Raw genomic sequence first — 14,436 nt, forward strand, 5'->3', positions numbered from 1 at the left:
TATTTTTATCATTGTAAATATACTAAATTAAAAAAATAATGTAGATTAATAAAAAATTAATATCCATTAATCTATTAGTATTCACAAAATGAAATTAGTTTAACCAAAAACAACACTAAGAAGATAATAATATAACAAATAAAAGAAGATGCCAAGAAGGAGTGATCCTACACGAGTATGAATATGTGCGTTTGGTTTTGAAAATAAGATAGGACAAGACAAAATATTTATAAATAGAGATATAAAATTTTGTATTTTTGTATTTTTTTTTACAATAAACTAGAACAAATTATGAAAATTTAATTTATTCTCATTTTTTTTCATTCAAAAAATTTGAGATGAAAAATATAACAATAAAAAATATAATTATCATTTTTTTATTCAAAAAATTTGAGATGAAAAATATAATAATAAAAAATATAATTATAAAAAATTAACAAGAATAATGAAAAAAATAAAAAATAAATTGTGTCGTCCCTTGTTAGTGTCTTAGTGTCCTTCCTGTCAGGATGGACACAAAATACACTAATTCAGTGACTTTGGACACATTATCTCTATCCATGTCTTCTCTGTCAAATACGATTTTGTGTCTCTGTATTCCTATTTCAGTGTCCTGTCTCTGTAAACAAACGCAGCCAAACATGATCCTTCTACGCTTATATACGGTCACTAAAGAATTTAAACATGATACATATATAAAATATGGAATATCTTTTAAATAAATTATAATAATATTTTAATATGTTAATGATATTAAAATATAAATTAATTTTTTAATATTTTTTAATTATATAAAATATTTAAAAATTTAATAAATAATAATATATTATTTTTAAATTCGTATCAAGAATGTATGTTAAGAATAATAAAATTAGATACGTAATAATATTTAAATGTGTCAAATGTGTCTGAAAAAATATTTTTATTTTTTATTAAGATACTATTAGATATAAAAAACATGCGCATCAAATAAATATAAAAATCTGAATTTATATTTTTTAAAATTATTTTTATAACCAATATATTTTTTAAATATTGAACTCTATTATTTATTTTATTAAGGTAAGTGATCCAAATATTTATTTCGTTAATAATGAGGGGTAGTCTTTTTTTTTTTCTTTTTCTTTTGTGGGAAGTCAACCTAAAAGTTTTCTGCATTTTCTATATAAACATACATAAGCATCTATCCTATCTTGTAACTTTTCTAATTCTGATTCAATTCATATTTCACCGAAAGAAGAGCGAATGGGAGAAAAAATTGCATCATCAATAGCCATAGGAATAGACCTGGGAACAACGTATTCCTGTGTTGCAGTGTGGCGCCATGATCGAGTGGAGATCATAACCAACGACCAAGGGAACAGAATAACACCTTCTTGTGTTGCATTCACTGATACCCAAAGAATGATTGGAGATGCTGCTAAGAATCAAATTGCTGCCAACCCTACCAACACTGTCTTTGGTAACTATCTCAACCTACCTACTTATTATTAACATTTAAGTTAAAGCATGTTTTTTATCCCGTATGTAATTTAAAAAAAAAAATACACCTATCTAACGTTAATTTATTCTATTTTATTTTTAATATCTTTATTCACTCAATTTTATTCGTAATATTTTCGATTTGTGTAAAATTATCCTAAAACATTTTAAAATTTATTCTAAACGTTTTAGATAGAATTAACATGTAACGGTCATTTTGACACAAATTGAAAATGTTAAAAACAAAATTGAATAAAATTACACATTAAAAATATATTTTAAAAAAGAATTAGCTACTATTTTAATACTCGAAAAATTCACGATGACAAAAAAGTTCTGAGAAAGTAGTATTGACAAAACAACCGATAAATGATTTGAAAATGCGACAAAAGCAACTAATAAATATTATATTTTTTTAAGTATAATTTTTTTCTTCGTATTTAGCAAACATATTATCTATTTAATCTGAATTTTTCTGCCAATATTTAAATAAACATTTAAAAGGTGCACAAAAAATTTTAAAACAAAATTTGATCTCTAATTTTTTTTATTTTAAAAAAATCAGTAATCCACAATTAAAAAATAAAAATTTTTACTTGACATAAAATTATAAAATTTTGAGAATGAAAATATTTTATTTTTCTAATGATACTCACAAAAAGTTACATCAAACTATGATTTCTAAAGTCATTTTTTAGAATATATATTTAATATCTAGTTCTTGTTGTTACATTTTTAAATTTTTTTGTTAACGATGTAAACTTTCAAATACTATTTTAATATTTTTTTTTATAAATCACAAATGCTGAACACAAAAAATATATTTACTCTAACTTTTACTTATGTATGTCGTTCGTCATCTTTTCCTCCATGTCAAAATATTAAGTGTGATCTTCATTGACATAATTTGTTAGTATTTTCATGCTAATTAAGCTAAGCATGCAGCTTACCAATTTGTTATTAGAGAGATGTTAAGGCTATCAGGATTTACTTCTTGGTCGTTGAGGCATAGAAAACGTGTTATAATTATAATTATTATTAGCGTTTATTTTTTCGTATCATTTCAATAAGTTTTACTCTCTTCATTTTTTAATAAAAATCTTATTTGTCTTTTTTTTTTTATGAAAAAGTCTAAGAGCCAGCATTTAACCATTAATCCTACACCATTAAATGTCATCTCACACCATTAAAAATATTGATGATGGCTAATTGATAGCTATAGCATTAAATATTATTAGTGTACACAAACATGGTTGGATTTAATTAGATATAAGTTTTGTATTAAATGTTTTGAGCTTGTTTTAATTTTGTTCTCATTTTTTTTCTTACAGACTCAAAAAGGTTAATTGGTAGGAAGTTTAGTGAACCCCATGTCCAGAATGATATGAAACTGTGGCCATTTCAAGTTACCAATGTTGATGAAATTCCAATGATTATAGTTGAGCACAAATCTGAGAAAAAATCTTTGACTGCTGAGGAAATCTCATCAATGATATTAGCAAAGATGCGCGAAATCGCAGAGCAATTTCTTGGAACACAAGTAACGAATGCGGTTATTACAGTTCCGGCTTATTTCAACGACTCTCAGCGCCAAGCTACCAAAGATGCCGGCCAGATCGCCGGCCTTAATGTACTGAGCATACTCAACGAGCCAAGTGCCGCAGCCATTGCTTACGGCCTCGACACTAGAGATTATTCTAATCATTTTCATGGAATCAGAACTGTCTTCGTCTTTGATTTTGGCGGTGGTACGTTAGATCTTACTCTTCTCACAATTGACAACAAAGGAAACATAACCGTCAAGATCCATGGCGGAGACACACATCTCGGTGGACAGGATTTTGATGCTGCAATGGTTGAATTCGTTGCGAGTGAGTTTCAGAGAAAGAAAAGGCTTGATCTTAGAGGAAACAAAAGAGCCATATGCAGGTTGAAGGTTGCTTGCGAGAGAGCCAAGAGGATTCTCTCTTCAACAACTCAAGCTTCCATTGAGCTGGAATCTCTTCATCAGGGAATCGATTTCTATACCTCAATCACTCGCGCTAAGTTTGAGGAAATCAACAAGAATCTCTTTGAGAGATGCATGGAGCTTGTTCATAAGTGTTTCGAGGATAGTAACACGGCGAAGCAGAGCGTTGATGAGGTTGTGCTCGTTGGTGGATCGACTAGGATTCCGAAATTGGAGCAGCAGTTGAAGGACTTCTTCGACGGGAAGGATCTTTGCAAGAAGTGCATCAATGCGGACGAGGCAGTTGCATATGGTGCTGCAATCCATGCTTCAAAACTGAGTGGTGACAAAAATGAAAAGATTCAAGATCTGAAGCTCTGGGAAGTTACTCCTCTGTCCCTTGGCGTGGATATCAGAGGTTCAATAATGCGTGTTATAATTCCAAGGAACACCGTGATTCCTACAAAGATGCAAGATTGGTTTACAACAACCGTCGACAACCAAACAATAGTCACGTTTCATATCTACGAGGGCGAGAGGAAAATTGCAAGCAACAACAACTTGCTGGGAAGTTTCGATCTGGAAGTTCCTCCGGCACCTCGCGGCGCGTCGAACATTAATGTGTGCTTTGAAATAGATTCCAACGGTATCCTACATGTATCGGCGGAGGAAATAGCAACGGGGTGGACGAAGAAGGTCACCGTAGTGAGCAACAAAGGAAGATTGTCGAGGGAAGACGTTGAGAGGATGGTGAAAGATGCTGAGAAGTACAAGGCTGAAGATGAAGAATACAGGCAGATGGTTTCACGAAAGAATAAGTTGGAGGATCTTGCTTACAATATTAGGAATGTGATTGAAGATGAACCCATTGCTTCAGAGCTATCTGCAGAAGACAAGGAAAGGATCAACAAAGCTGTTGATTATGCACTGAAATTGGTTGATGAGACTGATTTTATAACGGTGGATGAGCTTGTCAAGGTAGAGAAAGATCTAACTGTCTTTTATACAATTATTTCGAAGATCATTCAAGATCTTGATGCTCGTGGTAATGAAAGTGAAAGAAAAACCTTGAAGAAAGACAGATTTAAGGTAGGAGCCAGCTTTGTCAATGGGTTGATTTCTTCTGTGTGTTCTGTTATCCAAGTAATACAGAATATGTAAATCGGTTTATCCTAAAATTTTAGGACCGATGAAAAAATAATTTAAAATTATCTTATTTTATTTAGAATGATGTAATTTAGTAATTAACCTTTAAATTGGTCACTACTTACTTAATATCTTCGAGGAATAAAGATGTATTTTCTTGCTGCTAGGAGTATTTAGCGTTGGACTCAAATTTTTATTTTATGATTTACATAGAATGATACTTGTAACTTCAATATTTTTTGCTTTTATTTTTCATAAAACTATTTGTCATAAGCTGGACTTGTTCATCATTTATTCCAGCGAGGAACTAGTATAAAGTACAATCATTGAAGCTTAACTTAACACCGCTAGTGTGAAATTTGAAAGTATAATCATTGAATTTTCTTATAATCAAACCAACATAAATCCATTTGAATATATAACCACCCAGATTTAGGTAGAGAGTTGCAAACACAAATGACATCTGAAATGATGGTTGCACATCAACATGAGCTTAAGAATGTGTCTCCAACTAAGGCTGCACGCGGATCGGATCGGATATAGCCTATAATTTTATCTGATTTGTACTGCACTCATTGGATGATCCGATCAGATCGGATACAATATCTGCATTTTTTTAAATTACGATATCTACACTTGTGGATTGGATCGGATATCGGATATATTCACATAATTAAGAAAAAATTTGTTTTAAGGCCCTTTTCTACTCTAGAAAATCTATTTTTTCACCTGCTTAAGCCTATTTATTCCTAAAATATTATCAATAAAAGTACAACATAAAAAATTAAAAATAAGATATTATAAAATTCATAAAACAATACACTAAAATTCATATCACATTAAGATTTACTTTCTTAAACTATTCTATTTATATGAGACCTGCGGATATGCAAAAATTTCTAGCAAAAATTTGATGAATAAAAAATTGTTCCCTTTGCATTAGGGTTTACATTGGGGTTTACTTTCTTAACCCTCCCTTTGCTCCCTCTTTTATTTGATGTTCATAGCAAAAATTTCTAGTACATGTTCCCATGACTTCGTTCTATAAATAATTTAAAAAAGGGATCAAAGTTCAAAGAATAAAGCCAACGATTACAACATAAATACTTAACATACTATCACCAAGGGAGATCTTAATGAATAAACATGACAAAACATAAGTCATAAACCATAAAATAAAAACACAACCAGCAGCACCTATTCCATTTAATGACATGTTTTCCTCATCAGAAACACCAATTAAGCAACATTAAAACTCATGCTGATTTTATATATATATATATGACTAGTTGTAGAGGAATATATTATAAATCTCAACAAGCTAAGTTACAATATGCTAACAAAATGAAGTTAAAAATCTCACCCTCAGTACTAAAAATCTCTTTCTTCCTCAAAGCTAAGTTTTCAGTTACTCCATTTCTTCCATCAAAATTGGCAGATGACTAATCATTTCAAGAAAAAAAAAGTTGTTAATAGAGAGTAGCTTAATTTAGCAAATTTGAAAATCTATTGAATATAAAATAATGGAGAACAAAATTACCCCTCAAATATCGTTTTCTATTGCACAAGCTTCTGTTTAGAATGAAATTGAGTCAGCACACATTTTTTTTTTTCTGATTCTTAATTTTCTTTACATGCTTTTCAGAAAGTATCACAACTTTTTCCACCGTTTTTAGACAGCTTAAGTTCTTGATTTTCAATTGACAAACCAAGAATCCATTAATCTAAGCTTAAATCAACTTCCAAAAACAAATGACACCATAACTATACTTTGAAAAGTAAATTTTTTTTTTCTTTGTCAATTTTCAAACCCCAGCGAACACTAAGCCTACAAGCAAAAGCAGTAGAAGAAGAAAAAACTGCTTACCAAGTAGCCTAAAAAAACTGGTTGAATATTGGCAGCAGCACATATCTCATGTCCACCACCAAATATTGTACCTCTACAATGATTGGTTACTGCAGCCTGTGAACCTACCACAGCAGCAGCTACAACAAAAATGGCATGCTTGTTCTATTCCTTCACTGCTTCATTGTAGAAACATTGCAACCAAGCTGCTCCTTCTGGAGTTGTGTTTCATGGAGTGGTCCATAATTATTAGATTTCTCCTATTATAAGGAGAAGAAGAAGAAGAAGAAAAGAATTCCATGCTATCATCATTTTCAATTACTAAAGATAATTTTATATTTAAGATTTCAAAATTTTGGAGGGTTTCAATAAGTCAAATATGACAGCACCTAATGTTGTATGATCTTAGAGGGTAGATTTTTCATTTTCTCAACCAATCAAATGGCTAAAATTGCTATGCAGTCTATTCCAAAGTACATGAATTAGCTTTAGGAGTATGCTGAGTATTCCTTAGTCAATATGCATTGTTTCAAACAATCTTGGTGTAAGTATTGGATTTCAAATTCTAACAGTTAATTCATCTTGGGAAATGATGGCAAGCCACAATAGCTGGTTTTGAGGTTGAGCCATTCATAAATCATACTTCATCTCTCTCACCAATAGTCTCCACATGAACACAAACCATCCTTAAAATGATGAAACCTGTTTGAATCCCTTACAATGATCTCTCTTTGAACAAGCTTTGATATAAGCTTTATTGCTGCATGACAGTTTACACACGCTCTAAGATTCTTTATGATTCTAAGCGTCGTTCCAGAAGCAGTACTAATTAGCCCATAAGCAATTGCAATCCTCTCACTATGAACACAAAGATTCTCCTCCTTCTCTTCATAATTCAGATCATGCAGAACAGAATCTATATGAGCGACAAACCCAATCTCTTTCAACCTTTTCTCCAATCTCTGAAGCTCATTGAAGATTTTCTCGGTTCTTGGATGCGACTTATCGCCTACATGAAATGCCTGCAGTTTCCCATTGATTTCAATTAAACTGAATCCAAGGTCTTTATTTAACCCTTTCTCCTTCATAAGAACACGAACACGTGCAACGCAATCCCACATACACGAGGAAACATAGAGATTAGAGAGTTGTACATAGTGTCCTGTGTTATAAGGATCCAACGAGAATAGCTTGTTTGCTGCATATTCTCCCACTGTTACACGGCGATGGATCTTGCATGCACTCAGAAGTGCTCCCCAAACACTCACACCAGGTTCAATTGGCATTGTCATGACAAAAGCAAAAGCTCTGTCTAGATAACCTGCGTGCCCCAAGAGGTCAACCACACATGAATAATGCTCATTGCGAGGCTCAATTCCGAAGTCTCTCATGCAATGGAACAGCTCCCAACCCTGTTTTACAAGGCCAGAATGATTGCATGCTGTGAGAAGCCCGATAAAGGTGACATCATTTGGACAAACCCCTGCTTGTTTCATTGCTTGGAAAAGACAAATCGCTTCCAGCCTTGACCGTGTAATCCATATCCCATAATCATTGCACTCCAGACAACAACATCCTTTTCAGATGTACGATTGAATACCCTGCGAGCAAATTCTACACTTCCACATTTGCATACATGTCAATGAGGGTGGTGTTAACAAAGATGTCAGTTCTATATTTACTCGCAGTAACATAGTCATCCATCCATTGTGCTAACTCAATAGAACCAACTTGTGCACAAGCTAAAACTGCAGACCTAACAGTGACAGAATCTGGTCGTATATTTCTTCTGATCATGTTGTGAAATAGTTGTACTACTTCCTCGGCATGACCATTTTTTGCATAACCAGATATCATTGCATTCCACATAATCACATTATTTGTCTCTATTTGATCAAAAAAAGATCTTGCAACTGTCACCTGACCACATTTTGCATACAATGCTATAAGCGAAATATGCAAATCGGGCTCATCTTCAAGACCCATTTTGATGACACAACCATGAAGAGATCTTCCTTGCTCCAAGTCATCCACATCAGTATAAGCCCTCAGAATGCTTACCAGAGCAATCCAATCTGGTTTCACATTGGTTTTTCTCATTTGATCAAACAATCTCATAGCTTCCATAGCTTCCCCATTCTGCACATATCCAGAAATGATCGAAGTCCATGAAACAATAGTTCTATCACACAACCTATTAAACACCACTCTTGCATTACCAATTTGACCACATTTAGCATACAACGCCAAAAGGCCATTCTGCACAAACACATCCAAAACAAACCCATATCTGAACACCTGACCATGAACTAATCGGCTCAAACCGAAATCCAACAACTCAGTACAAGCTTTGAGCACATAAGGAAAAGTATAGCAATCTGGATGCACCCCTGCCGATCTCATCCAGCTATACATTTCAACGCTCTCCCTAAACATGTTGCTTCTCGAATAACTCCTGATAATAGCATTCCACATAAACACATCCGGATGGAGAAATTCATCGAACACCTTGCGTGCATAACAACCTTCTCCAATATTTGAACTTCGATTAACAAGTTTTGTCATGAGAAACCCGTTATGCTGCAACCCCAAGACATATAACTGGCAATGTATCTGATTCAATTGGTTCCTTTATGTTGAATTATCAATAAGAGAAGCATAGAAAGAGTCCGAATTGAAGCGAGGATCAATATTAACACAAGGTTCTTCGAAGGCAAGTGCTGGTGAAGAACAAAAAGGTTTGAGAAAATTGAGGAAGAACAAGCATTTGGGTATTTCAAAAGATTTAAACTTTTGGTAATTTGTAGCAATAACACACGATGATTGCTGAAACTGAGACACCATAGCCAACAAAACAAGTTCTTCGTTCTTGGTTACCACACTGCCAACCCATAACCCACACCATAAATAGCCACCGTGACCACACAGACGCCGTTGCAAGAGTAACGGCACAAGTCTTCACGGTGTCCACCGTATGACCTCTCTTCGCGCTACCATCTCCACCGCGTCTGATATGTTTCAGTTGTCTCAGTTCTTCCCTTTTCCCATTTTTCTATTTGTTTTCCTTTTATGAGTTTTTTCCAAGGTTCTGAAAACTGGACCGGTCATCGAACCGTTCTAATTACTGATTCACTGATTCATTGGTTCAACCAGTTCAATCGTGATTCAACCGAAAAAACTGTTTTATAATAAACACCTGATTCTATATAAGTTCAATGAATAGAGTAACTGGTTCTAAACACTCTTCTACGGCATTTTTTTACTTCAAAAGGGGATTAAGTGGCAGGTGAGGGTTGATTCATCCCAAAAGTTCAAAGGAAGGTTAGCTTGGGCTAGCAGGGTGAGTGAGGTTTCTGTGATATGCCTGTGTTTTCTTTCCACTAAGCCATTTTGCTGATGGGTATAGGGACATGTAAGTCTGTGTTGAATGCCATTTGTTACCAAAAACTGCTTAAATGGTGTGGACAAGTATTCTCCACCGTTGTCTATTTGTAAGGCTTTGATTTTTAGCCCAGTCTTGAGTTCGATTGCTGACTTGTATTGCTGAAATGCTTCAAATGCTTGGCTTTTGGTCTTCAGTAGGTATGTGTAAGTATACCTTGTGCTTGCATCAATAAAGCAGATATAGTACCTGCAACCTGATCTGCTGTATAAGGGTGCTGGCCCCCAAATGTCAGAAAATATAAGGTCTAAAGGTGCATAGTTAGAATGAGACTCAAGATGAGGTAGTTGGTGAATTTTACTAATACAGCAAGCATTGCATAATGAAGGATCATAGCTAATTTTATTCATTGAATTATCAGAACTTGAAACATTACATTGATTCATCACTAGAGTTACCACCTTATCAGATGGATGTCCTAATTTTCTATGCCATAATTGGGTTGTATCACTAACCTTTTTACAAGTGACATGGGCTTCTGCATTTGAAACAGGACTTACTAAGGTATTTACAGACAATTGAGAGGCAGAATTACAAATTGAAATTGGACTTGTGACAACTTTATTTGCCGTTGAATTACAATTCAGTTTGGCTAGGTGAGAGGGTGCAGCAGCTCTCTCTTTATTATTCAATGCTGAACTTGCATTGGCAGTGGCTTGCACATGCTTATTTTCATATTCAACATATGTATTTTTGGAGTTTTCAACAGTGTTTGCATTGAAACAAGTAGGATTAACAGGTACAGACTTTGTTCTTGGGCCAATTTCGATCCCTTCAAACTTGTAAAGTCCTTCTTTAAGCAATCCTTGAAGGAGGATTTTCTTGGAGATCTGACATTTAACATTACACAGATAAGGCCAAAACTCGAAAAACACACCATTGTCTAAGGCAAATTTAGCTACACTCACTAAATTTTTGGATATATTAGGTACATGTAATAGGTTTTGCAATTTGAAAGGTTTGTTAGATAAAGATGCATGCATGAATGAACTTCCAATGTGTTCAATATCCATACCTTGGCCATTACCTCCAAACACTTGTTCAGTGCCATCATAATCAGATCCTGTGATGAGGTTCCTTTTGTCAAACGTGATGTGATGAGATGCACCCGAATCAGGGTACCAAGCTGTGTCTGGGAGAGCTGAAGGCAGTGTAAGGAATGCTTGAGGATTGAGTGGTGCTGGAGGCTGAGTTTTCACTTCTTGAAATCTTTGTTGAGAGTTTTGAGAGCTTGTACCATTGTGGAATGCTGCTGAAGGTGGTTGCGCTGCATTGAGGGGCTGCATTTGTGGATTCATGAAGTCTTGGTTGAACCTATGAAAACACTGCACTACTGTATGGCCAAGTTTCCCACAAAGTTGGCATTGTGGCCTACTGCCCTGCCACCATGATGACCTTCCTGTGCCTCTGAAATAGCCTCTGCCTCTTGAGCCTCGAAAACCTCCTCTGTAGTTGTTGAAACCTCTTCCTTGAAATCTTTCTGGAGTATCTTCTCTTTGAGCAATGTTTGCCTGAACTGGTCCTAGCTCCGTCCTTCTAAATCTGTCAACTAATTCTTCTTGAGCGAGCAACTGAGATTCAAACTCGCTTTCTGATGTCTCTTCAATCCTTGCTGTTGCCACGGTGATGAAAACATTGTATTCTTCGCCAAGCCCTCCCAGTGCAGCTTCAATATACTCGTCTTTGGTTAGTGGAGCTCCAAGTGCACTAAGTGCGTCAGCAACTTGATTGATCTTCGCCATGTATTCGGTGACTGGAGAACCGTGCTTCTTGAGTGTCTTTAACTGAGTCTTGAGCTGCTTAATCCTCGATTTGACTCTAGATTCAAAATATTCACTCAGCACATTCCAGATCTGGTATGCATAATCGTATTCAATTACACGGTTGACAAAGTTAGACTCCATTGTTGCTGTTAACCAAGCCACAAGGCACTGATCTTGCACTTCCCAGTCTGTGTAGCTTTGAGCTACACCTAGCAGGTACCATCCTTGGATCAAGATGACTTTGAAGCTTGTTCACCTTTATGCACGCTAGTGCTTGTTTCTTCCATGCTTTGTAGTTGTTCTCGTTGAGTTTAATGGCTGAAAACGCAGCGAACGTGTTCTGATTGAGGAAGCTCGTTGGAGCTTTTGGTGTTGGCGCAGTGTTCTCCATGGATCGTTGAGCTCTGATACCATGTGAAGGTATCAGACTCTTGAAGATGAAGAACAAGAATGAAAGAAGAGAGGGCGAGAGAGAGCAAGAGAGAGAGAGAGAGAGAGTGAAGGAGGAGAATTTTCTGGAAAAAATGAGATGTATTAGCTGAACTGACTAGTTTGTTACAGTGCATTAGTATTTATAGTGAGTGAGCTCTAACTACTTCTTATTAGATGTAACCGACTCAGTTTTCTTCTAACTGATTTCTCTAACAAACTCTAATGTATTGCACGTGTTTTATCATGTGGCATCTCAATACTCTTAACATAAACAACTAGTTCTATGAATAAACAAACTACAATGATATGCAATGCCAAAAATAGGCCAATGATAAAATAATAAAGCGTTTTTTCTCTCTTCAATTCTATGTTCAAGCTTGTAGCAGACCGGAATCAACAGAGTAATACCGATAAAATAGTCTTCCTTCTTAATTCTTATATACCTCAAAGAATTTCCTACAAAATGAAAATTGAACACAACAGACAGCCTTAAAACAAAAACAAAACAACACTCAGAAATCATCACCTCTTCCAAACACAGCCTTAAAGTTAAAACAGAACAGAACAACATTCAGAGTTTGAGCATTGATCACAAAAAATTGATTTCTGAAACAAAACGAAAACAGCAGAACAACATTCAAATTTTGAGCATTGATCACAAAAAAATTGATTACTAAAACAAAACAAACAATCAACAAAACAATGAAAACAGAAATTTTTTCCTTCAGAAGAAAACAATGAAAACATGAAGCATATAATAAATCAATGATCACCAATATCCAGCAATAATCTCAAAGACAACAATAAATACACAACAACAATTTAGCAAATAAACAAGAACAAGACCTAAATAGAAAATCCAACAAATTAAATCGCAGCACCTAACAATTTAGCAAATTCTCAACTTAACAAAATCAAGAACAGAAAATCACAAAAAAAAAGTGACAGAACAACAACACAAGAACAATTAGCAAATTAACAAGTTCACAATAACAGTTAAAATTTACCATAAGAACACTAATGCAAGTGGAATCATCATGCTAATATGTTTTCTGCAAAGATGCTATTTGTGCAGCTAAAATTTCCAATTATTCTAATTTCACATGCAATCAACTTACTAAGTTTCTAAAAGCTAGAAATTATAAAACCAACCAGAAATATGGTTAAAGCATTTCATCAAACATGTTGAGTGCGATAAATTAAAACGAAATAAGAGAATTCAAAGCTTAATATCAATGTGAATATCTGATAGAGAAGAGAACATAACTATTGTTACTTTAATTCAGTCTATGAAAAAAATCCAAACCACTACCAAATCAAATAGTTACTTATTGTAATAGAAATCAGAAGTTGCAGAGTTTGAAGCAGAGTATTGGTGTTGTGCGAGTGTATTGTCTGGTGGCGGGTTTAGGGAACTCACGGCGGCGACAAAAGAGAGGAGTTCGACGGCTAGGTGGAGCGCGCGGGTTGGTCGCAGAGTTTGAAGCAGAGCAACGTGGCTTCCAGACGAACGCGAATGCGAACTCGAACGGTGAACGGCGAGTGAACGCGAACGGTGAACACCGAGCGAACGGTGAACACCGAGCGAACGTGAACGGCGAAGAATGCGAACGAAGACGCGAACGTGAACGGCAAACAAACGGCGACGGAAGCGCGGCTGAGCAGACAAAGACGACGGACGCCGAGCTCGAGGAAGCAGCCGCGATCGGTGACAGCGAACAGGGGTTGAAGACTTCGAGCACAAGGGAAGCTAGATAGACGGACGGATGGTGAACTTTGAGTGCGACGGACGGCGGTAGCATGCCACTCCTTGCGGCGGTGGTGTAGGCTTACAGTGCTAGGGTTTTGGCTGGGTTTGTGTGATTTCTTTCTGAATGAAAGAAAGAAAGGGAGAAAGAAACGAAGGAGCTTCCGTTTCTGTGTAAACTGGACGGGTTCAGGTTCGGGCCGACCATCCGGTTCACATCCGATTCAATTATTTTTTACCGATTTTCTGATCAACGGTTTTATATGTCTGATCGGACCGTTATTGTTTTCGGTTTGCGGTTAACATTTTAAGTTAAATAAAAAAAATTAATATATGTATGAATAACTTAGTTAGAAACTGATTTTTTTTAAATAATTTGTTTCGTTTTGAATTTTAATATGATAAAATTAATAAAAATAATCTCTAGTTTAATTTTGATGCGTTAATCATATAAATTTTGTAATCATATCTATTGTTTTGGAAGATCATTCACATGGTTAATTGTTATTTTTACTGATATGATATTACGTAATTAAATATATGTGTAAAATTATTTTATACTGTCAGTACATCAAAATTAAATTCAATAATTTATTAAATAAAGTTTTTATTACTTAATGCTTGGAATTA

The 14,436-nt window shown here is 34.9% G+C and overlaps 2 protein-coding genes across 2 annotated transcripts; one reads left to right on the forward strand and one right to left on the reverse strand.

The window, feature by feature from the left end:
• Nucleotides 1-1,214: 1,214 nt before the first annotated feature.
• LOC107486967 (heat shock 70 kDa protein 18) lies at nucleotides 1,215-4,742 on the forward strand. The gene is made up of 2 exons (XM_016107550.3): nucleotides 1,215-1,462; nucleotides 2,814-4,742. Exons 1-2 carry the CDS (start codon nucleotides 1,246-1,248, stop codon nucleotides 4,589-4,591), a joined length of 1,995 nt encoding a protein of 664 aa, XP_015963036.2. The 5' UTR covers nucleotides 1,215-1,245; the 3' UTR covers nucleotides 4,592-4,742.
• A 2,082-nt stretch (nucleotides 4,743-6,824) lies between these two features.
• LOC107486969 (pentatricopeptide repeat-containing protein At3g12770-like) lies at nucleotides 6,825-8,625 on the reverse strand. The gene has a single exon (XM_052260017.1). The coding sequence runs from the start codon at nucleotides 7,916-7,918 to the stop codon at nucleotides 7,076-7,078; it is 843 nt and encodes a 280-aa protein (XP_052115977.1). The 5' UTR covers nucleotides 7,919-8,625; the 3' UTR covers nucleotides 6,825-7,075.
• Between the last annotated feature and the right edge of the window lie 5,811 nt (nucleotides 8,626-14,436).

The sequence above is a fragment of the Arachis duranensis genome, chromosome 4 (assembly GCF_000817695.3).
Source record: "Arachis duranensis cultivar V14167 chromosome 4, aradu.V14167.gnm2.J7QH, whole genome shotgun sequence".
NCBI lineage: Eukaryota > Viridiplantae > Streptophyta > Magnoliopsida > Fabales > Fabaceae > Arachis > Arachis duranensis.